The sequence below is a fragment of the Onychostruthus taczanowskii genome, unplaced genomic scaffold (assembly GCF_017590055.1).
Source record: "Onychostruthus taczanowskii isolate IOZ18803 unplaced genomic scaffold, ASM1759005v1 scaffold25, whole genome shotgun sequence".
In the NCBI taxonomy this organism is placed as follows: Eukaryota; Metazoa; Chordata; class Aves; order Passeriformes; family Passeridae; genus Onychostruthus; species Onychostruthus taczanowskii.
In genome coordinates this window covers 10,742,371-10,764,466 of record NW_024499796.1, presented here as the reverse complement: position 1 = coordinate 10,764,466, position 22,096 = coordinate 10,742,371, and the positions used below count along the sequence as shown (strand labels likewise).

The 22,096-nt window shown below is 49.4% G+C and overlaps 1 protein-coding gene across 7 annotated transcripts in view; it reads right to left on the bottom strand.

Moving 5' to 3' along the window:
• The window catches only part of MVB12B (multivesicular body subunit 12B), a 55,720-nt gene that overhangs the window by 15,755 nt on the left and 17,869 nt on the right, over positions 1 to 22,096 (bottom strand). For all 7 annotated transcript variants that reach the window (XM_041406401.1, XM_041406395.1, XM_041406397.1 and 4 more), the window contains one exon: positions 13,291 to 13,388. In XM_041406401.1, the coding sequence (XP_041262335.1) occupies positions 13,291 to 13,388 (98 nt within the window). The remainder of the gene's footprint in view (positions 1 to 13,290; positions 13,389 to 22,096) is intronic.

Sequence of the window (22,096 nt, the reverse complement as noted above, 5' to 3'; positions counted from 1 at the left end):
GAAAGGAAAGGAAAGGAAAGGAAAGGCAAAGGCAAAGGGAAGGGAAAGGAAAGGAATGGCAAAGGCAAGGGAAAGGCAAAGGCAAAAGGAAGGGAAAGGAAAGGCAAAGGAAAGGAAAGGCAAAGGAAGGGAAAGGAAAGGAAAGGCAAAGGAAAGGGAAAGGAAAGGAAAGGAAAGGAAAGGAAAGGCAAAGGCAGGTACTCCTCCAGCATCCGCTCACGGCCGTGTGCTGAGCAGAAACCCAGACGCTTTTCCATTCCCTTCAGCTCTGGCTGCAGTGACAGACTCCTTGGAAGTCATTAAAGGTGTAATGTCTGTCTGCCACGGCGGCCGGGCAGCGCAGGCTGCAGCAGCAGTTGCAAAAAGCATCTCGGGCAGCCCCACAATGGCCGCAGTGTTCCCCGGCCAGCAGCTGTAAATTCCTGCTGCTTGATGAGAGAAACATCCACACGGCTTCCAGTGCTGCAGGGTAGGGGCAGGGGTATTAAATCCACAGGATTTAATATTGTTACAGCGTCTGGCCCCGGAAGCTTTTCCCTCAGCTGAGCCACCTATGGTGTGAGGTGGGATTTGCTGCCGCTGTGACAGTCCCAGGCTCCCCGGACCCTCTGGACAGCAGCCAGGTCACTGCAGGGGCAGATGCTCACACTTGCAATGAGGCTGTGATCCTGCCCAGCAGCACCCACACCCTCCAGCGGTGCGCTGAGTGACCAACATCTGTCCCACAGGACTCCCAGGGGAGGCAAAGGTGCACGGTCCTCTCTTTACGTGGCTCTGGTCTAAGAGGCTCAAGTTATTTTTAACCCACAGCAGCTTTGTGTTTCCAATTAAAGCAGGAGAAAGAAGCTGGATCAGCTGCCCTGACGGCACCGTGCTCTCCATTCTGCAAGCACGCCTGCAAGTTAGTGGAAAGAAATCCCGAGCATGGCTAGGAAGGATGTGGGGACAGCCATCCTCTGCCCTGGAGCTCAGTGACACCCAGAACACGCTCCCACCATCCCGTGGAGCGTTCACCCAGCCAGAAGAGCCTCACACACGCCCAGAGCTGAGTGCTGCAGGGCATGGCACAGGCACAGGGAAGGGAAGCTCCCTGATGCTGGGGCTGGGGGCCAGGGGAGGTGCCCCCCTCCTGCCAACAGCCAGGCACAGAGCCACGGCCCTGCCCAGCCAAAAGCCCTCTGCAGGAGGAGATCCACTGCGCCACGCGGGATCCACGCCTTCTAATGGGATTTAATCTTTAAGTGCTCAGAAACATTACTGGAGCCACATATTTCTAGCAGGTAAATTTCATTTGCATATGCAAATGATATCTAAATACACTGCACCATTAATATGATCAGTAATTACATAATAGTAGTCACCAATCTCCACACACATCAAACTTACAGTTTTGTAGCTATTAAGGAAACTGTGCTTTGTAATTAAGATAATCCTCATTTCCAGATGCTAATTAACTATATAATAATTAGCTTCTTTTGCTAATGCAAATTAAGTATTTTCATCCTTATTGGTAAAAGAGTTGCTTATCACTTAAAAAAGAGACAACCTAGAAACAATCCCTCCTCCTCCTTAAAGGCGAAAAGGTAAGCCCATTTTTCTCAGTCTCATTTGCGGATGTAAATTAGCCCTGATTAATCAAATCACAGATCAACGCGCCCATCCCGTAGCACGGCCGGTGCCCGGCGTGGCCCCCAGCCCTCGGAGGATGAGGAGTGCCCGAGGTGCCCGGCTCTCCTCCGCGGGGGCTGGCACTGCAGGGCCCCTGCCCGGCCCCAGCAGGGCACACGGTGCCACCCAGCCGGGCACACGGTGCCACCCAGCCAGGCCGCGCCGCGCCGCCCCCAGCCCTCGGAGGATGAGGAGTGCCCGAGGTGCCCGGCTCCCCTCTGTGGGGGCTGGCACTGCAGAGCCCCTGCCCGGCCCCAGCTGGGCACACGGTGCCACCCAGCCGGGCCGGGAGCCGTGCCAGCGCGTGGCTGGTGCCACCGAGCCCCGGCGTGGCAGCGCTGCCAGCCTGGCGCGGCCCGGCCTTGGCGCGGCGCATTCATCATCTGCTAAACCATTCCACCCACTCTGCGCCACCATTTGTCATTAATTATGCTAATCAGCACGCCATTACTCTCCGATGACACCACGGCACTTATTAGCCGGTTATGGTTTTTCAAAAGCACAGCTCATTGTGTATGTGAGTGCTGCGCCTGCATTAGCCTACAGGGAAGAAATGTCCAATTATGAAAAGAAAAAATTTGCTATTATCTCCCTCTAACAAACCAATTTAGTAATTATAAAAGTCTCTGAACTCAGAAGGATTTGTTAAGAAGAGCTGAGCGATGAAACCAGAGAATTTTCTTTGCAATAACTTTCTGAGTTGGAATTGAAGCGACAACAGAGAATGAGCAGTTTTTATTATCTTAATTACAACTCTTGCATCTTCACTTTAGATGATCAAAAAGCAGAATTTATCCAAACACAGGCCCATATTTGGCTCTTCCCCTAACCCATCTGATTTGTTTATTTTAACAGATACGCAGCCAAATGTGAGCAACATGTCACAGCCCCCGAGACGGGCCTGGCCAGCTCCCAACGCGCAGCTCTGAACGTGGATGTAACGATGCAGCAGCCACCCACGCAGTGGCACCCACGCAGTGGCACCCAGCAAAGGCACCCATGCAATGGCACCCACGCAGTGGCACCCATGCAAAGGCACCCATGCAAAGGCACCCATGCAATGGCACCCATGCAATGGCACCCACGCAGTGGCACCCACGCAGTGGCACCCACCCAGTGGCACCCACACAATGGCACCCATGAAGTGGCACCCATGAAGTGGCACCCACGCAATGGCCCCCACGCAGTGGCACCCACGCAATGGCACCCACGCAATGGCACCCATGCAATGGCACCCACACAGTGGCACCCACGCAGTGGCACCCACGCAATGGCATCCATGCAATGGCACCCATGCAGTGGCACCCACGCAATGGCACCCACGCAATGGCACCCATGCAATGGCACCCACACAGTGGCACCCACGCAATGGCACCCACGCAATGGCACCCACACAGTGGCACCCACGCAATGGCACCCATGCAATGGCACCCATGCAGTGGCACCCACGCAATGGCATCCATGCAATGGCATCCATGCAGTGGCACCCACGCAATGGCACCCATGCAATGGCACCCACGCAGTGGCACCCACGCAACGGCACCCACGCAATGGCACCCACGCAGTGGCACCCACGCAATGGCATCCATGCAATGGCACCCACGCAATGGCACCCACGCAGTGGCACCCACGCAATGGCACCCACACAATGGCACCCAGCAAAGCCACCCAGCAAAGCCACCCATGCAGTGGCACCCAGCTAAAGGGATGGAGCCAGGCCCTGGAGAGTCCCTGGAAAACTGACTTTGTTGGAACATCCAATTCCTCCACAATTCCTATGTTGATTTGCTCACTGCAAGGAGACACCACTAGTTTTAGAAGCTTAATATGTGTTAAGAGCTCATTAATATCATCAGAGTAAATGGGCCTATTAAAACATCTTTAAGCAATATCTGAACATACATCTCCCTAAACTATATTTAATGACTGTACTTAAGATACATTATATGAAAGTCTTAATGAGACATTAGATAGCATTTTGAAGATGAAAATTAGAGAATCCACATAAAGTATGTCCACTTAATTTAGCCTTAAGCTACACTGATGAAATACATTACCACCAAATTATTACTTCATTAGAACAAATATTTTCTAATAATTGCTGATTTATGCCATTAGTTGTCTCCATATATACTGTACATTCATATCTATATGTACATATAAAAGTATACACAAAACAATTTTCTAGTTCAAGAGGAGATGGGAGAAATTCTGAGCTTTCTAACAGCTGAGTTAATTACTTGTCTTTTTTTTCTGTTGAGTTAAAAATATGCACTCTTCATAACAGTCCGTTTATGGTGCCCCCACTTATCCATTACCATAAGGTCATTTTTAACCATTTGCTGTTGTGCTTTTCAGGGATCAGAAGGATGCCCTGGGCCTGGCCCCAGCAGAGGCTGAGGCTGGAGGCAGTGCAGCCCCCAGGGTCCTGGGGGCTCAGCAGGACCCTTGCCCTGGGCTGCCCATGGCCTGGCGAGGGCTGGGACCTACCAAAATTACCCAGGGCCCGAGAGGAGCTGTGGACAGACGTGCAGCAGTGCCCATGGCACTGTGCTGCTGCTCTGCCCACGGACAGGCACCCACCCAGGCCCTGGGCAGCCAGGCACGGCCATGGGACGCTGCCCCCAGACACCTGAGTCACTGCCAACACAAACTGCAACCAACCTGTTAGCAAGAGGGGTTTATGTGTGGTTTATTTTGTATAAGCAGCTTTTCATTAGATAAACGAAGCCCAACAACCTTAACAAATGTTCTCAATTATGAAATGATGCCATTGAGATATCCGGGTGGTGATAATCAGGGAAAACACCAGTGACATCTCCTGCTCGGAGCTGGAACACGCTGCTCCTCCCAGCCCATCCCTCCCAGCCACACCAGGCATTTACACACTCCTGCTTTATTGGATGGAATCTGTAGCAACAAGACTATTTGCATTTATTCTGCCCAAGCCTTCTATCCAAAAGAGCAAACATCTCATTGTAACGATTTTGCATTTTTAACCGTGCGAATTAAGCATTCTTCATAAATAACAGCCTGGTTTGCTGCACTGCAACTCCTTTTTATTAGCAGCACAGAAATGCACAATGAGCAACGTGTTCTATTATTCTTTGTCAAATCACAGAATGCTACATTAGAATAACTCTGCTGGTCAATGTAATATAGTAGATTAAATTCAACTTCTGTGCAAAACCCACTGTAAAACAGCATGATAAGAAGGCTATAAAAAATTTAATTTTACTCCAAACTCCATCAAAAAAAAAAAATGGTGTGAAAAGTAATTTTGCATAATCAGTACACGCCATCTGGAACAATTAACTGATTTCTATAGAACTATGAGGATCAGTCATATCTGCTTATTAAAGATCAGAAATTATACAAGTAATAAATCCTTGAAAAAACTAAGCGTACTCCTGCCTGTCAATGCTATTTTAACTTCAAATACTGAAGAACGCCTGATAAGGCTGAAAAGAAGAGATTAATATATGCAAATTACATCCAGCATTTAAAATCCCCAACAACTGTCTCTGGTTTTCTGTCCCTTATTGCTGCCTTTATGTTTTATTCATACACCAACTCACCTGTCACTTCATAAGCTATAATATTATGGGGGGTATTATTAAACAGCATAAAGCCAAGCTTTAATTGGAAAGCTTCATTGCATTTTCCAATTATTTGGAGTAAATTAAAAGCAGATGCACATAGTTTAATAAGGAGTCTAATATCAGTTCCGGGAAATCAAAATTCATTGTCATTACTATGCTGTGATAGTTTTGCAAACTGTACTCAATTTTGGAGGTTTTGAAAAGAAAATCTGTCTCTGCAATCTGCTAATTGTCATTCGGTTAATAACTGTTTAAATATCCAAACCTCTGAGAGGCTCCCTATTTAAAAAAAATTAAACTCTGGCACTCGGCAAAGCAAAACAAACACAGTGCAGGCCACCCCAAGGTTGTGCTCCGTGGGAACGGTGCCAGTCCCACGAGGCCATCCTCCTCCATCAGCCACTAACCCTCACCAGTGCTGCTGGGGGGTGAGGGCAGCCCTGTCCTGGGATCCATGTCACCTCAAAGGGATCACCCTTCCCTCCATCAGCCTTCACCCAGTGCTGCTGTGGGGTGAGGACAGCCCTGTCCCAGGATCCATGTCACCTCAAAGGGACCATCACCCTTCCCTGCATCAGCCACTGACCCTCACCAGTGCTGCTGTGGTGCATGCAGGGTGAGGGCAGCCCTGTCCTGGGATCCACACCAGCTCAGAGGGACCATCACCCTTCCCTCCATTAGCCACTGACCCTCACCAGTGTTGCTGTGGGACATGCAGGGTGAGGGCAGCCCTGCCCTGGGATCCATGTCACCTCAAAGGGATCACCCTTCCCTCCATCAGCCTTCACCCAGTGCTGCTGTGGGGTGAGGACAGCCCTGTCCCAGGATCCATGTCACCTCAAAGGGACCATCACCCTTCCCTGCATCAGCCACTGACCCTCACCAGTGCTGCTGTGGTGCATGCAGGGTGAGGGCAGCCCTGTCCTGGGATCCACACCAGCTCAGAGGGACCATCACCCTTCCCTCCATCAGCCACTGACCCTCACCAGTGCTGCTGTGGGGCATACAGGGTGAGGGCAGCCCTGTCCCAGGATCCACATCACCTCAGAGGGACCATCAACCTTCCCTGCATCAGCCACTGACCCTCACCAGTGCTGCTGTGGGGTGAGGGCAGCCCTGCCCTGGGATCCACACCAGCTCAGAGGGACCATCACCCTTCCCTCCATTAGCCACTGACCCTCACCAGTGTTGCTGTGGGACATGCAGGGTGAGGGCAGCCCTGCCCTGGGATCCATGTCACCTCAAAGGGATCACCCTTCCCTCCATCAGCCTTCACCCAGTGCTGCTGTGGAGTGAGGGCAGCCCTGTCCCAGGATCCACATCACCTCAGAGGGACCATCAACCTTCCCTGCATCAGCCACTGACCCTCACCAGTGCTGCTGTGGGGTGAGGGATCTGGGATCTACATCAGCTCAGAGGGACCATCATCCTTCCCTCCATCACCCCGCTGCAGATGTGCCGCCAGCCTGCGCCCGGTACACCTGCTCATACATAATTTATGGATCCAGGGTCACAGCCAGATAATCCTCTCAGCAGAGAGCCAGCAGCCTCCTTGGAAGGGGATGTGTGAGCTGAGGAACAGGGTGAAGCCCACATGCCCGAGCAGAGGGCAGGGAGAGCCAGCCAGGGCCTCCACCTCCGCACCGGCGCGTGACAGCGGCAGAGGAAAACAACAAATGGCACTTTGGACAACGGCAGTTTCATTACAAAACTGTCTGTCTTAAAAACGTCACCTGGGAGAGAACACATGGCTCCTCCATCCTCCCCATCTGGGGCTGCTGCCCAGCACAGGCTGGGTAACGTGGGGCACGCTGACACAGCACCCCAAAAGGGTCTGTACACCACGGATGGCAGAGTTTCCTAAGAAACATGCTTTCTGAATCTCATTCAGTACAGTATTAAGTGACACACTTCCCTTTCTGAAATATGCAGCTGCAGCATTTTACATGAGACTCCAGCCTCCCTGAACTGCTGGATATTAATAGAGTCTTTCATAGCTGGAAGATTATCCAGGTCTCTTAGTCCAAAGACTGGAAATTGCAATAGGGTAAAGAACAGGCTGACTTTAATCTCAGCTTCAGGAAAGAGGTTTCAATGCAGAATAAAGCTTGTGTCACAACTTGTCTGGCTTTTGGACCATCCTGATTAAAATTCAGTGTCACAAAATATATATTTAGCTACGCTTCTACTCTTAAAAAGCACAAAGAGCGAAAGTGAAGGGATGGGCACCGACAGTAAGATGCAGCACAGGACCTCCCCTTCCAAGACTGGGGTCTCAAAAGCCTTGAACATTAGAGGCAATTGCAGAACCACCAGGAACAAGAAGATGAAGATAAAAGCAATCCTTGTGCACTGATCCAAAGAATAGGATCTCCCTTTTTTTTCAAAATTACCTGTTTTAGTGAAGCAAACGCACTGTGACAAGTGCATAATTTAATTATCTACAAAAATAATGAAGCAAAACAATACTTTGTAGAAATAAATTATTAACCTCTGATTAAAACACCTGTCCTCCTATACACAGAAAAGAGCTACTGTGTCTTTTAAAAGGAAACAGACAACTAAGGAAGTGGCACATGTGGCCAGATAACCTGGCATTTTGCAACCAGGAAGTTGACATAGGGACATTCTTAGTCATTGATAGTGACATTCTTTTGTCACTATCAAAGTAAAAAAGAAAAAAAAAAAAGAGGGGGACAGGGGAGTAGACAGCCCAAGGCATTTCCAAGCTGACCAGGAGGAATCAGGAAGCAAACTCTGTCTCAGGAGCAGTGTGTGAAGCAAATGCCCAGGGAGAGGACACCTGCCCTCGCCGGGAGCCCCAGCTCGCAGCATGGAAAGGCACCTCGGTTTCCTTTCCAGGAATCCACTGGCTTTGATATTTTTCCAGACCATTAACATCAGTTTCCACTCTCTGCTGCCCCCAGAGAGCAGGATTAGAGACCTGTGTGAACGGCAAGCGTTGCTGCAGTGCCTGCAGGAGCAGCCCAGCCTCCTGCAGACCCAGCCCGGCTCAGCTCGCCCTCCTGCCACGGCCAGACCCCGCTCGGCTCGCCCTGGCCGGGCTGCACCAGCCTGAGACCCTCTGCCCCCTCCCCACAGCCTCTGCCCTGGGCTTCCTGCTGGGAACGCTCACCTGTGCGACCCAGGAGGAACTGGGACTGCAGCCTCTGCTCACACGTTTCCCTCTCCAAACTCTCAGACCGCAGTTTGCTCTGACCTTTCACAGAAAGTGTCTTAAAGAGGGCGATAAATATTTAAATATCATAAAAAACTATTTCTATATAAATATAATAAATGCTCATTTAAGTAAATATTTGCCTAAGGTAATAAATACTGGTGTGTGACTCCAAAATAAACAAGCCAGAGCTGTGCAGAAACTGGCACCTGTAAGAGCTGCAGAGGGAAACCTCCTTCATGGCATGCTGGCACACACCGCTGCGCTGGCACCGGCCGCGCTTCCCTTCCCTGCTCAGCCCAGCTTCTCACAGGAAAATGCTTCACACAAGTAACTTGAGATCTAGCAATAAAGTGTTTAAAGACCACAAAACAGTACCTTTAAGGTAGGAAACACATGCAAAGGCATTTCAGCATCAAGTGACTGCTGGAAACCCATGGCTCCTCAGCCAAACAAACAGCAGGTGCTGCGGTCTGGGTCACAGCGCGGGCGCTCCTTCATCGGAACATAAAGAGTCTTATGTTTTTTGGGATCTGACATCTAAGCTCCAACCCAGAGGACGTGGCTTTTCTCCCCTTAAAGGGAATGAAAACCTTCACCTGCAGCTCAGCAAGGTCTTGAACTGAGCTGAGAATGCTCTGGGTGGTGAGAGGCGCTGCGCTTCTGGATCCTGTTTTATTTCTAAGGATTAACATGACTTGAGCGTGGATGCCCAGAATTATGGATGACATATTAGTACGTCCAGCTAACACCATTTCTTAAGGTACTTGCACAAATATTTTGACTGTTTGGGGCTGACAGCTGGCAATGTTATTTGAAAATACTACCAACAAACATATATCAAAGTATGTTCTGCTTTTGTTCTACTGCTTTCCCAGCACAGTTTAAGTGTTCAAAAGATGAACCTCGGTCCTACCCAAGGGGAACTTATTATCTTGTTATCTCCAAATTTCTGCCAGAATAAATATCCTTGGAAAGGTTCCTATGACTGAAGTTGGGTTTCTGGCTATACAGCCAGCTGCAGCAGGATCTGGAAGTTCATACAATTGTTTCCTGCACAAAACTGGTGTAAAGAGGCTTTAATTGCTTTATGCACACATTCTGATGGGGTTGTACAGACTGATGGACTCCACACAACACAATTTCTATCCTAATCAGGGAACAGGCCAAGAGACGGGCTGAGATTGTTCTGGAGTCAAATTACACAAACTTGTCTGCTGCTGCCCCAAAACACATCTATCTGTAATACAGTGCTGAAGATGGCTACAGGGAAATTTCAGGGGGAAAAAAAAGACAATGTTGTTCAGCAGAATACACAGATCACTGGCAGCAAGGGCTGGAACCCACTGCTTGGTAACTGCAGAGTGCTGCCGTGGTGTTAGAGCCCATCCAATTAAGTGAGGCCTGCAGAATATTTACACTCCTACATCTCTTGGTTCCTGAAAGGGTTAAAGCTTATTATTAGCATATAATTTACAGGTCCCTTCTCCCAGGAAAGAAATAATGCACGGTAAATGCCACATTCGTTTTAATAATACATGTTACAGTCTGTGCCCAACATCTGCACAAAGGTAAAGCAGACAGATTTTTTTGACATGTCCCACTCTGCCATTGAAACACAGGCTTTTTGTTTTGTAAGTGATGGAAGGTTTAATCAAGAAAGCAGGCAATTCATCAATCGAAACAAGGCTGCTCACACTGCCCTGACAGCACACACATGGTTTTATACAGAAGAAACCTGGCCACCTGTCAGCAGCACCTTTTACATCAGGATATACAAATACACTGGGTGATCAATCCTCCAGCTCTTCCCATTCATTTCTTCATTTTCTTATTGTATTTTTCTTTATGCTAGATGTTGCCCTCATTCTCTGCAGGAATAGATGGGAGACAAGGCAGGCTATGGCTGTTTATACACTATCATAAAAATTTATATACCCTTAGAGTGACTTATTTCCCTTCTATTTGAGTACCATTATTATAAATAATTTTTCACTTCATTGAGGAATTTTCCCTGTATGTTATTATCTGTGCCTGCCTGCGAGGGCTGCCTCTCCCTCACTGTGCTTGTGCCTCTGATAAGCCAAAGCAATATGCTGGCAGAAGATGCTCAAGTCTGAAATGAAGGCAGTATGTAGTCACAACAACATCTTAATTAAACTGAAGGCCATGAGGAAAGACTGTGCTGTGAAATACTGAGCCATGTCTGTCAACAGGTCTGTCTGGAGCGAGGCATTCTTCTTCCAGCAGCTGCCTGCCCCAGCATGCACATTAAACCTGGCAGCTCCTCAGCATCCTGCCCCCAGCAGCACCCACAGACACTCTGCACAGCAGCTTAGAGCTAATTCTGCCTTTTTGGTCTGGAACACGGCATGGGGTGGGATGAGGGAGGCTGCTGGGCATGAGGATGATGCCAGCAGTGCCAGTGCTGCACTACCATGGCTCGTGACAGGCTCTGGGCACTGATTCCCTATCTGCATCCTGCCAGGAACTCACTTAGTGTATGCCAAGAGAAGTCTCCTTAACTTTCAGGTCACCCAGTGTGTCATGGCCAAGACTGGCAATGACAAAAGACTGGTTAAAAATTGTAATTACTGCTTTCAGGACCATTTTTTCATTGACTCCAGTTCTGTGCAAACAAAAACCTGCATTACACAGCCCAAGGGGTAATGGGCAGTTCCAGTGAGGATACAGTCATTCTGCCAAAATATATTTGAGATACAAAGTAGGATCGACAGCCAAAATTCATTTTATCTTCCCCAAACATGCTGAACCACAGCTGGAAGTGTTGTTTCCGTCAAATATTGAGAAAACCTTGGCTGTCTATAGAGAGCAAAGAGAGACCACCCTGCAGCTCTTCATCCCACCCCCATGACAGCCCTCTCTTCCCAAGCAGCTCCTCCTGTGCCCACGGCACACTGAGGCCATGCTGAAACTGGAAGAGTGCTCACAATGGTTTTTGTCTCCCCAGCAGCCCCAAGAGCAGCTCTTCATCCCACCCCCATGACAGCCCTCCCTTCCCAAGCAGCTCCTCCTGTGCCCACGGCACACTGAGGCCGTGCTGAAACTGGAAGAGACTGCTCACAATGGTTTTTGTCTCCCTCAGCAGCCCCAAGAACCCCTCTTGTGACCTGGGAGCCAAGAGAGGGAGCCCACAGCCCGTGCACTGCTCTCCCCACCCAGCATCCCGCAGCAGCGGGAGCTGGCAGCAGCCTGCTCCTAAATCTCCTGTTGCCATGGCACTGCAGCAGCACTGCAGATAGCCCAGACCAGGAACAGGAAACTTGGGAATGGCTCCCAGAGCGTCTGGGGGCTAATGCACCTCGGCAGGGCCCGAGCACACAAAGAGAGCTGCGGCACCTCACCGCAGCTGCTGACAAGGCAGCCGTGGGCAGGAGCTGTGCACAAAAGTCCTGTCAGTGCACAGGATGTGTCGTACGACAAGACCCTTTCTCTGGAAAGAACTCACAGCTGGAATAGCCATTACAACACGTGCACAACTCATAACCGTGTTTCTGGAGGAGAATGTGCAATTGGAGGAAAAATAAAGAGTTATATACTTGAAAATGTGCTCAAGCAAACATGAAGAACTAATGCCCTGTCCAGTTCTACGAGGCCTTGTTTTGTGCTTTGCCTGTAGGGATCTGGTAAAGTGCTCAGGCTCTGTAAAGCAGGCACCTCCTGAGGCTGCAGCAGGAGCAGAGGCCAGCACATCCTGCAGCAAGGGCAGTGCCACCAGCACCCACACAGAGCTGCTGCAGTTGGTGCATTTGGTGCTTCCCCAGGAGAGAAAGCACAGCTTCCCGTCCCCATGCAGAACTGTCTCGTGTGAACACAAAAATACACTTCCCTTACATTTCCAAATGTATTAGGGCAGGAGAGTAACAAGAAAAACGAGGGCTGACAAGGATTATGCAATTGTTACATTCTATCTCTTTGGGAACCTGAAGCTGCAGTTTCAGGCAGAGATTACCTTTTAAATAACCCTTTGATTATGGTACATGAATTAATGCCATGTTCCCATGTTACAAGTGTCACTCTATTAATAGGAGGAACCTGTGAATGGTACATTTTTGCCATCGTCTCTTCCCTGATTATGCACAAGCAGTTTCAGCTGCACAACCCACTGAACCAACTGCTGGATTTCCTAACTGTCCTAAAATCTCCTTCAGCCAGATGATACCAACTGCTGGATTTCCTAACTGTCCTAAAATCTCCTTCAGCCACACGATGGGACTAGCCTTTCATTAGGCTTTGACAGAGTCAGGTTTAAATCCACTATCTTTTTCCTCCTGCAAAAACAACGTAACAGAGCAAAACTTGTGCTAAATGTGATTCCACCACGCCTACGCCAATATTTGTTCAGGTGTAACTACTACAAAAAACCCCCTCCAAGAGCAGTTGTGGCCCAGCAGGGGTGAGTGAGGCACCGAGCAGGGCAGGTGGCACTGCAGCTCACCTGGGATGGCCAGCAGGGCAGGTGGCACTGCAGCTCACCTGGGATGGCAAGCAGGGCAGGTGGCACTGCAGCTCACCTGAGACACTGAGTGGGGCAGTGTGGCATGCAGCTCACCTGAGGCACTGAGCAGGGCAGTGAGACACTGCAGCTCACCTGGGATGGCCAGCAGGGCAGTGTGGCATGCAGCTCACCTGAGGCACTGAGCAGGGCAGTGAGACACTGCAGCTCACCTGTGATGGCCAGCAGGGCAGGTGGCACTGCAGCTCACCTGGGATGGGGAGCAGAGCAGTGTGACACTGCAGCTCACCGGAGGCACCGAGCAGGGCAGGTGGCACTGCAGCTCACCTGGAATGACATACAGGGCAGTGTGGCATGCAGCTCACCTGAGATGGCGTACAGGTTGGAGTGCTGGTGCTCCAGGTCCAGGCGGGTGCTGTGACTCTTGCCCCGAAAGCTGGCTGGCAGCGTCAGCGAGATATGCCTGAGGGAAAGGGAGGGCACAGCAAATGTTACTACAGAGCACAAGATGCTGCTCCTGCCAGCTCACTCCAGCCAGGTTAAGCAGCAAACATCAATTTTAATATTGCTTCCAAAACCATCTACCAGCTGCTCAGTGTCAGCCCCCTCCAGCCCTCGGAGCCCTGGGCTCGGCCAACAACCACGGAGTGCAGCAGGGGCCGTCCAGCCCAGCAGGGCCTCCAGCCCCAGGGGCTGCACAAGCAGAGCCCACCAAGAGCCAGCACGGCTCTGCCCCTTCAGCTCAAACCTGCAGAGCCCCAGCCGGTGAGAATTCTCATAAAATGTTATTATTGATCTTCTGCGCCGCATTGCCACACGTGAAAAAGACAGCTCCCCTTCACGGAGGGGCTCAGGGCAGCACGAGGCAGAGGGAGCAGCTCCTGAACCCGGGCAGACCCCCAGCACCACCCTCCTGCCAGGAGAACCAGGCAGCCTTCGTGTCCCCTTGGATGCCCCTGAGTGAGACAGGGCCCTCTCCAGCAGTGCACCAAACCCATGTCCTCAGCCAGCAAATTTTATCTACCACACCAATCATCTGGAAGTTATCTGCCTTCAAAAACAGGACATGTTTTGGGAAGAACAATGTATTTTTAGCCCCTGATGCAGATGATGGTGAACAGCACAGATAAAATAAGAAAAAGCAAACATTAGTCTGAGTTTGCTTGTGCTTTTCAAAGCTATTTTTAACCAAAAAAAGATGGCGTGAAAATGTATTTGAATTTGGCTATCAGTTTGCTGTTTAAAACACAATCCACATGAGAGTCTCTGGAGCAGAGGCATGTTTGTTATGAACACACTTTAAAACAGGAGACCACTGCCTGTGGGCATGACACACTTCTCGTTTGATTTTTAATGGAAGTACTCAAAAATATTTTCCAAGGCACCAAAGGCAGACAGAATTTCTCTGCCCTCTATGAGGAACTGCCTTCTTCTCAGCAGAGACAGCCAGAGAGATGTCTCCAAGAAGAACATTAGCTGCACAAGACAGGGCAATGACTGCTGGATGGAAATCAGCTCTCTGCTTTCCTCTTTCTTTTTATAAAAGATGACATTGTAGGGAGGAATGGAAAACAAAGCCTAATTTATTTTAAAGTAATGTAAACTTTGGCCAGGATCAATATAGCTTATACCTACAAACTTGATTGCATAATGCATTTTCCTTATGTGTTGTGAGAGCCAAATTATTTTGCATTGTAGAAGACAAAAAAAAAAAGAGGCTGCCATTGAAAAGCAAGAAAATCCCAATTATGAAGTCCCCAAGTTCCTAAACACATATCGTGAAAGTATGTGCAGTTCTGTGGCATATGGCAAATCAATTACTAGTTTAAATTTTAAAACAAAAACATGGTAAATGTGTTGCACAAATAATCAAGAACAACGGTTTGGTTTAGATTACAGCGGCCACTAGAGTTTTGAATACAATTAATCATCATTCCAGGCACCAGGAAGCCATATTGACACTTATTCCTAATTTGAATATTTAATTAGGGTGAAGTTCTTCATCAAATTATCACAGAACTGGGAGGAAAGCCTAAAAGATTTAAACAATTACTACTTTAACCCTTACCCAGCTGCTCACCTGTGAGCACAGCAATCTCTTCCTGTTCTGCAAAGCTGCAACACGATCAGGCAATGTGACAAGACATAAAATGCACTACAAATACCTGGGAAGGGGGAACAGACACCCAGCCCCCCAAAGGGCCTCTCAGGCTGGCACAGGCTTGTGCCTCTGGCTGCTTGTGCCCCTTGGCCTTTGCCAGGGCAAAGCTTTTGGGCTACATCTCTATTTCAGCATCAAGGGTGGTTCCTCCCAGGGCTTTTTTGGTTTGGGGCTTGTTGGTTTGGTTGTTTTTAATTGAAGAGCCTGTCCAGAACCTTCTACCAGGCTCCTGCTGCCCACGGCTGACCTGGCACAGCCAAGTGCTCCTGGCTGGGAGGTTTCCAGCCCCAGCCCTGCAGCAGGAGCTCCTGGGATGGGGCTGGAGCCCAGTGCTGCTGCAGACCTGCTGCAGCTCCAGCATCCTCCCTCTGCACAGCCCTGCCTCCGTGGCTCCAACGCCCCTTTATGTGCTGTATTCATCATATAAGAAAATCTCTTTTAATGAGGAGTGATACACTTATGAACTCTCTAGAGTCATAATTAGAGCAAACTAATTGAAGTTGTGTTTTGACACACTTTCCAAATTCACGGGTACTGCATGACATATTCACAGCACTACTGCTGCACACCGTGGTGACAGCAAAATCATTAGGCTAATAACACTTATTTGCATTCTGATCATGCCAGCAGCGGCCGTTAAACGCTGCCTCAACCAGCACTCGTTTACTCAGGAAGTTTCCACTGAAAGATATTAACAGTAATTATTAGTACTTTAGTGAAGCTCTGGTGTTAAGGAACCTCACAAAGACTATCCCCATGCCAATTGTCTGCCTTTGGAAGTGTCAGAAGCAGTTTTCCTCCTCCCCAAGGACAAGCAGTCTGGCACAGCAGGAGGACAGAGGGTCCTGGCAAGGCCAGGCCAGGCTCCAGCCTTTCCCCCATGGCTGGAGTCAAACCCTGCTGCTCCAGCACTGCTCCAACACCAAACGTACTTCTCCCCAGCATAGGATAATTTCAAGACAATTTAGAGCAAGTTTAATCACCCTCTTCACTTCAGTTGCTCTTTTATTCAGCAAATCCACAGAACAAGTCAGCATGTGATGAGGAGATCCTTCACGCGCAGGCCAAGGGGATTTGAGGTCTGTGCACATTATGGCCACTTTTTGAACATTTTTGGAAGAAACTCACATAAAACAGGCCCAGGAATGCCTGACAGTTCCAAACCTGTTATTAAGAACTGTCTGCAGGAAGGTGATGAACTGCTTTTGAAGTGAGGGGGCAAGTACTCATAAAACAGAACAGAGGATCGCAAGGGGAAGTGCCAGATATCAAAGGATGCTTCGTAATTCATATAAAAATATCAACAATGTACAGCAAAAGCCCAGTGGTAAGTTGGGCTTTGGACCCAGCAGGGACAGATAGGGTGGTACAAGTGTGACACCCAGAGCAGCATCTGAACTGTCAGGCAACAAAGTTTGATTTTTTCACAACAACCTTCAGAACAGTGCTTCAAGACCTCATGGGAACACCTTTAAAAAAAAAAACAAACCCAAAAAACCCAACCTTACTCTTCATAAACAATGATCACGCCAAGATCATTCCTCATGAAAAATGGAACAATTAAATTTCAAGCTGTAGAAAGCTGAAAACACACCTAAAATGAGTTAATATCAGGCTGCAGCTCTCAAGAAATGCAATCCAACATGGAAGCTTTGCTTATGGAGCCTGGAAAAGGCACAGGTCTGAGAAAGAAGCTGCTGGGGCTCTATGAACCAGAGGACTTGGCAAACCCCTCTGGCAGGAGCATCCCCAGGCAGGCACTGCCACAGCAGCTATCTGTGGCTCCAGCAGTGGCTAGATCCCAGCTACAGCATTTCTTCACAGCCCTTAACTTTGACTGTGCTGGGGCACTGAGATGCCAGAACACCTACCTCATACTCCAAAGAACTGCAATGAAAACCTAAACTGCGAGGCAAGAATCACCTCGGGTAATGGACTTCATTCCAGACAATCTATTCTAATCGTGTAAACCAAATATTTAAATACTTTTAAAAACCTTCCTGACCCTTTCCCTAAAACAAGCAACATATGGGCTTTGCAAGCATTTCATCTCATTCCAAGCTACTAAAATATCCTGTTTCCTAAGAGTCAGTGAGGACTGGGGGTGCCAGATTCAGGTTTTATAAAAGCCCAATGGCAGGAGAGAATGAAAAAGAGAGTGAGCGATTCTTTCCACATTCGGATCTCCCCACTCAGCTTTCCCAGCTGCACGAAGGGAGGAGGGCAGCACGCAGCCCACGCACTGGCAGCCCCCTCCCCAGGTGCCTGCACCCAGGGATGCTGAGCCCCCTCCCACAGGAGCACGCACAGCCCCGCTGCTGCTCTCGAGGGCGCGTGATCTGCTGGACCAGCAGCCCAAAATGAAAGGCCTAATGCAGGATGAAGCTCCTGCAGCTTCCCCTACACGGGGATTAATTCAGATCAGAGGACTTGAGTAACTAGGACAGAGCAGCTGCCAAACAATAGGAAAAAAAAAAAAAAACCAACAAGTTTAATTTACGCCGCTTGGAAGTCTGAGCTGCAGCCCATTAAATCCTTCCAGGCAGAGGCTGCATCAAAGAGTTGAGCCCTGGCACTGCAAGCATGAAGTGCTTATGAAGTGGCTGTCTCAGCTGAGCAGCGCCGTGTCTCGGGAGGCTGCGGCGGCAAGCGCGCCGCTCCCACATCCTTCACATCCTCTCCAGAGTCAGGAGTTTTCACATAATGAAGCAGTAGGGAAAAATTGCCAAACAGCAGAAATACTCCAGAAAGATAAATTACACGTGGTGTAAGCTTCCTGGGTTAGGGTTTTAAATTCTGTCCAATTAATCAGCACAGCAGCCCAGCTCCCGGGCCAGACGCAAAGCCCCTCTCAGGGACCGGCCCCTTGCTGGGGACACTGGGGGCTGCTGCCCGGGCAGACCCCCGCCCTGCAGTGCTGCAGGGACATCCACGCCTCCCCTGCAAAACCTGCTAAACAAATATTCCACATAAAGACTCATTTGGGAAGAGCACGTTGTCAGCACTTTGCCAGTAATAAATAATGACAGTCCAAACACTTTACTAAAAGCAATAAACTCAAGAAGTGTTTTGGAAAATGGTGAAAGTGATTGATTTAAAGGAAATATCTGAACACAACCACATGCATTTCAGGGTGAAAGCACAGATTACAAATCAGCAGTGGCAGAGATCATATTAAATAGCAGACAACACATAAGTTTTAGGAAAAAAAAGCTCAGTTTCCCTGCAGGGCTTATTTAACAACCCAGAGCACAGCTTCTCCAAATGGATACCTCCGGTTTGGACTTAACAGCCCTGTGCTATGCCCCAAAGAAAACATGCCTCCAGAAATACTGCTAGAGCAGGAAGAGCACTCTCTATAAAGAAAAATGACTCTAAGATTGAAGCCTCTTCACTCAGAGCACTCCACAAATTTTTCAGTGCATTCTCAAAATCGGCCAAATCCATCAGGCTCCTTCTAATTACAGTTCATGGCTTTCCTTCTCAGCTGCTGCAAGGGACTCTTGTGCCTGGAAACCAACCGTGCTGTTTAAACATTTTTTCCTAATCATCATTTTCTACCACTAAAACATACTGGACTGTGACCAATTTTTGCACGTCTTCATCCAGCTGAGCTGGACGCAAGCCACACGGTCAGTGCTGTTTCATAACAAATCCTTTATGGGAACCAGACTCAGGAGAAACATGTGCCAGCCCCCCTCACCCACCCAAACCATCTGCACAGCCTATACACATCACGAGCATTTCATCCTTACGTTTAGCCTGCACCACCCTCACCAGAGAGGATCCAAGGAAACATCCCCCCCAGGCTCCACCTTACAGTTTCAGTCTCACGGCGTTTTCAGTCCATCACTGCTGAGATGTGACCTCAGCCCTTATGACATCCTTGGCTTCTGGTATGTACATAATTGAAAAACTAGGAATATTGTGCTGTGTTTCATGATGCAAGTGATTTGAGCGTTCAAGCCACATAATATTTTCAAAGTATAATAATTACTAACTACTTTTTTAAGTTGATCTTACAGGTATTTTCCAATGCAAATGATTTTACAATTAGTTGCAAGTCAGAAGGTGGTTTTACTTTTGAGCTCTCCTGATGAAACAGATTAAAAAATGCAACTCCATCAAGAAAGCAACACTTTGCATAAAGGATACCACTGGCAACACTTCTCAGAACAGTTTCCAGTCATGCCAGCAACACCCATCCCTAAGTACTGCTCATCTGGCAGCATTTGGTTCAGATGAGGGATTTAAGGCAGGCCCCCACTGCTCTGTGGAGGCAGTCTGGCCCTCACACCACCAGCAGTGGCTGCCCCTGTGCAGGGGCAGCTTTCTCAGGATTTGGCCTTTCTCTACAACAGAGCAGAACACCACTGAAGCCATGGAACCTTTTCCCTTACAGATGGTTCATAAAAATCTATTTTAAGTAACTTAAATTATTATAGCTATTTCCAAATAACAGGGTAGCTACTTAAAAAATAGGAAAGGCAGAAGGCTTCCCTTCCATTAGCACACTGCAGAGTCAGGCTGGTGCACCCCAGCCCCAGCCTGGGTCTCCACACTGGCTGGCTGGTGTTGCTTTATGACCTGCCTCGATTGCACATCATCAGCCTGCAGCAGAAAGCCACAGACTGATCCCTTCCCAAGCTTACACCACCAATTTCAAAACCTGTTAATAAATCAATTTGAAAAAATCAGACTTCTCTGCCTAGCAAAGAAACTCCTACACTCCTCAACATGAAACTCCACTGGGAGTGCAGAACAGGAACAAATTGTTTCCTTTTCCTAAGGAGAGGCCAGCTTAACTAGTGAAAAGGTAACGGGGAGCTCAGAAGGAAAATTCACCCATCTTGCTGTTATTCCAGGTGTTTAGGTAGAGCAATTGCTGTGTGTGTATCACAGCCAGAGCTGCACTGCCCTGCTGCAGTGCTCTGCCAGAGCAGAGCTCAGAGCCCTGAGCACTTGGTAGCTCACAGCAACCTGCTCCAGGCAGGGAGGGAGGCAGGCCACAGCTGCCAGGGCTGAGCTACAGCAAAAACGAGCTGTTTCTGCTGGTTTCCAGCTGCACAGGCCAGGCCAGAGCCCCAGCAGGGCAGGCACAGCACGGATGGAGCAGGGACAGGGGCACACGTGCCAGCCCGGGGCACAGAGGGACCAGCACCTCCCCAGGACCTGCCAGCACGGGGCCCTGTGGCCGTGCAGGAACTGCTGTGGGACCAGCTGGGGAACAGAGCACCTCCTGCCAGACATCCTGGCAAGGAGCACGCTGGAGGAGCTGTGCCCTGCCAGACATCCTGGCAAGGAGCACGCTGGAGGAGCTGTGCCCTGCCAGACATCCTGGCAAGGAGCACGCTGGAGGAGCTGTGCCCTTCTGAACCTGCACACCGCCTGCTGCACTAACACACCACAATGCAAGTGCATTGCAGCCACATCTTCCCTCTGCAGGTAAATCATTAACCTTCCAGATGACACCTCACAAACCAACTGACTGAAGGATTCCAGGGTCAGTGTGAATCTACGTTTCCAAAACCTCACATCAACAAGTGAAGGCTGTGACTCAATCCCGGTCTCTCCAAGAGGAAGATTAAATGCCTGTGACACATCATCTGCAATCAGAGTGCTCCTTTCCCCAAAGTATCCGTCACAGATTGATAACATCCACACAAAAAGTTAAGTGCAATTATGTCTGTCACTGTCACACACACTTCGGCAGCACTGACTGACATCTTGCTTGCAGCTGACAAACTCTGAGCGGCTGCGTGAGTGACGGTGGCACGGGCTCCTGCTGCACCTCGAGGAGGGATGCCACAGCAGCCAGCCAGGCTCATGGAGCACCACGGCAGGGATGGAGCCACCACACAGGCAGCTGCAAGGCAGGATGGCTCTGTGCATACTCACAGCAGTCAGGGACTTGCTGCACAATGCCGGAACCAGATTCCAAGAGAACGTCACCCACAAATCCACCAGAGTCTGAGTGTGGCAGAGCTGAGCCCTGAGACCCTGCTCAAACAAACTGGCAGTCGTGGATGCACAGGCTGGTGAAGCACGGGTGTGCCAAAGGTGGGTGAGTTACCTGCAACCACCACCTCCTTTGGGGAGGATTGCTCCCTGCTCCCCAGAACGACGCTGCCGTGCAGCACAAGCCTCGTGCACGGAGCAGAGGCATGAGGGAAGTTACGTCAAGCTCCCCCATGTAACCCAAGCCCACAAAAGCCATCCTTCAGCAGCAGGATGGGAACCTGCAAGAGCATTTCTTCAGACTGCCATTAGTGCCAAGAAGCTGCTCCAAGAGCTGGGGAGAAAAGACAGGAAAGCAGCTTGATGCCCTGCACAATGGCACGGCCAGGCTCCACGGCACAGCATGCCACCCTCACCAGGCGTGCCAGGGCTGCTGCTGGAGGCACTAAGCCAGATGCCTGGAGAAGAAAACACAAAGGAGAAGAAATGGCTGAAAAATACCATATGAAGTCCAGAACAACTAGCAAGCAAAGCCTTCCCTTGTGCAGCCCTGACTGAGCCACAAGCCTGTGACATGTGTGGCAGGAGCAGCACTGCTGATGTGCACCAGCCTGTGGAGGTCACACCTGATGCATGACAACTCTGTGGTGGCCACCATCCACTGCCACCAGCACCTTACACCAGGGGATAGTGCAGGAAAAATATATCCCACAGGAAAAAGTCCTTCCATTTTAGGTTTAGTTGTACATAGGGGTTTCGTTTATATCCAGTGTTAGCAATTGTTCTGAAGGCCCCTCTTGATTCAGAATTATTCTAAATGCAGACACAACTGAAGAGAGCAGCTGAGACACCTGACCAGCCCAACAGCAGACTCTCCACAGTGCTCTGTGCAGCACTGCTCACCAATGCAGCTTCAGAACAACCCACTGCTGTTCCTGTCAGGATATATCCACATGGAATAAAACAGCAAACTGGCTGCCAGTGCAATCTCCTCTCTCTATGGTGACATGAAAATAAGAGATCACTTGTGACTACAATCTTTCACAAACACT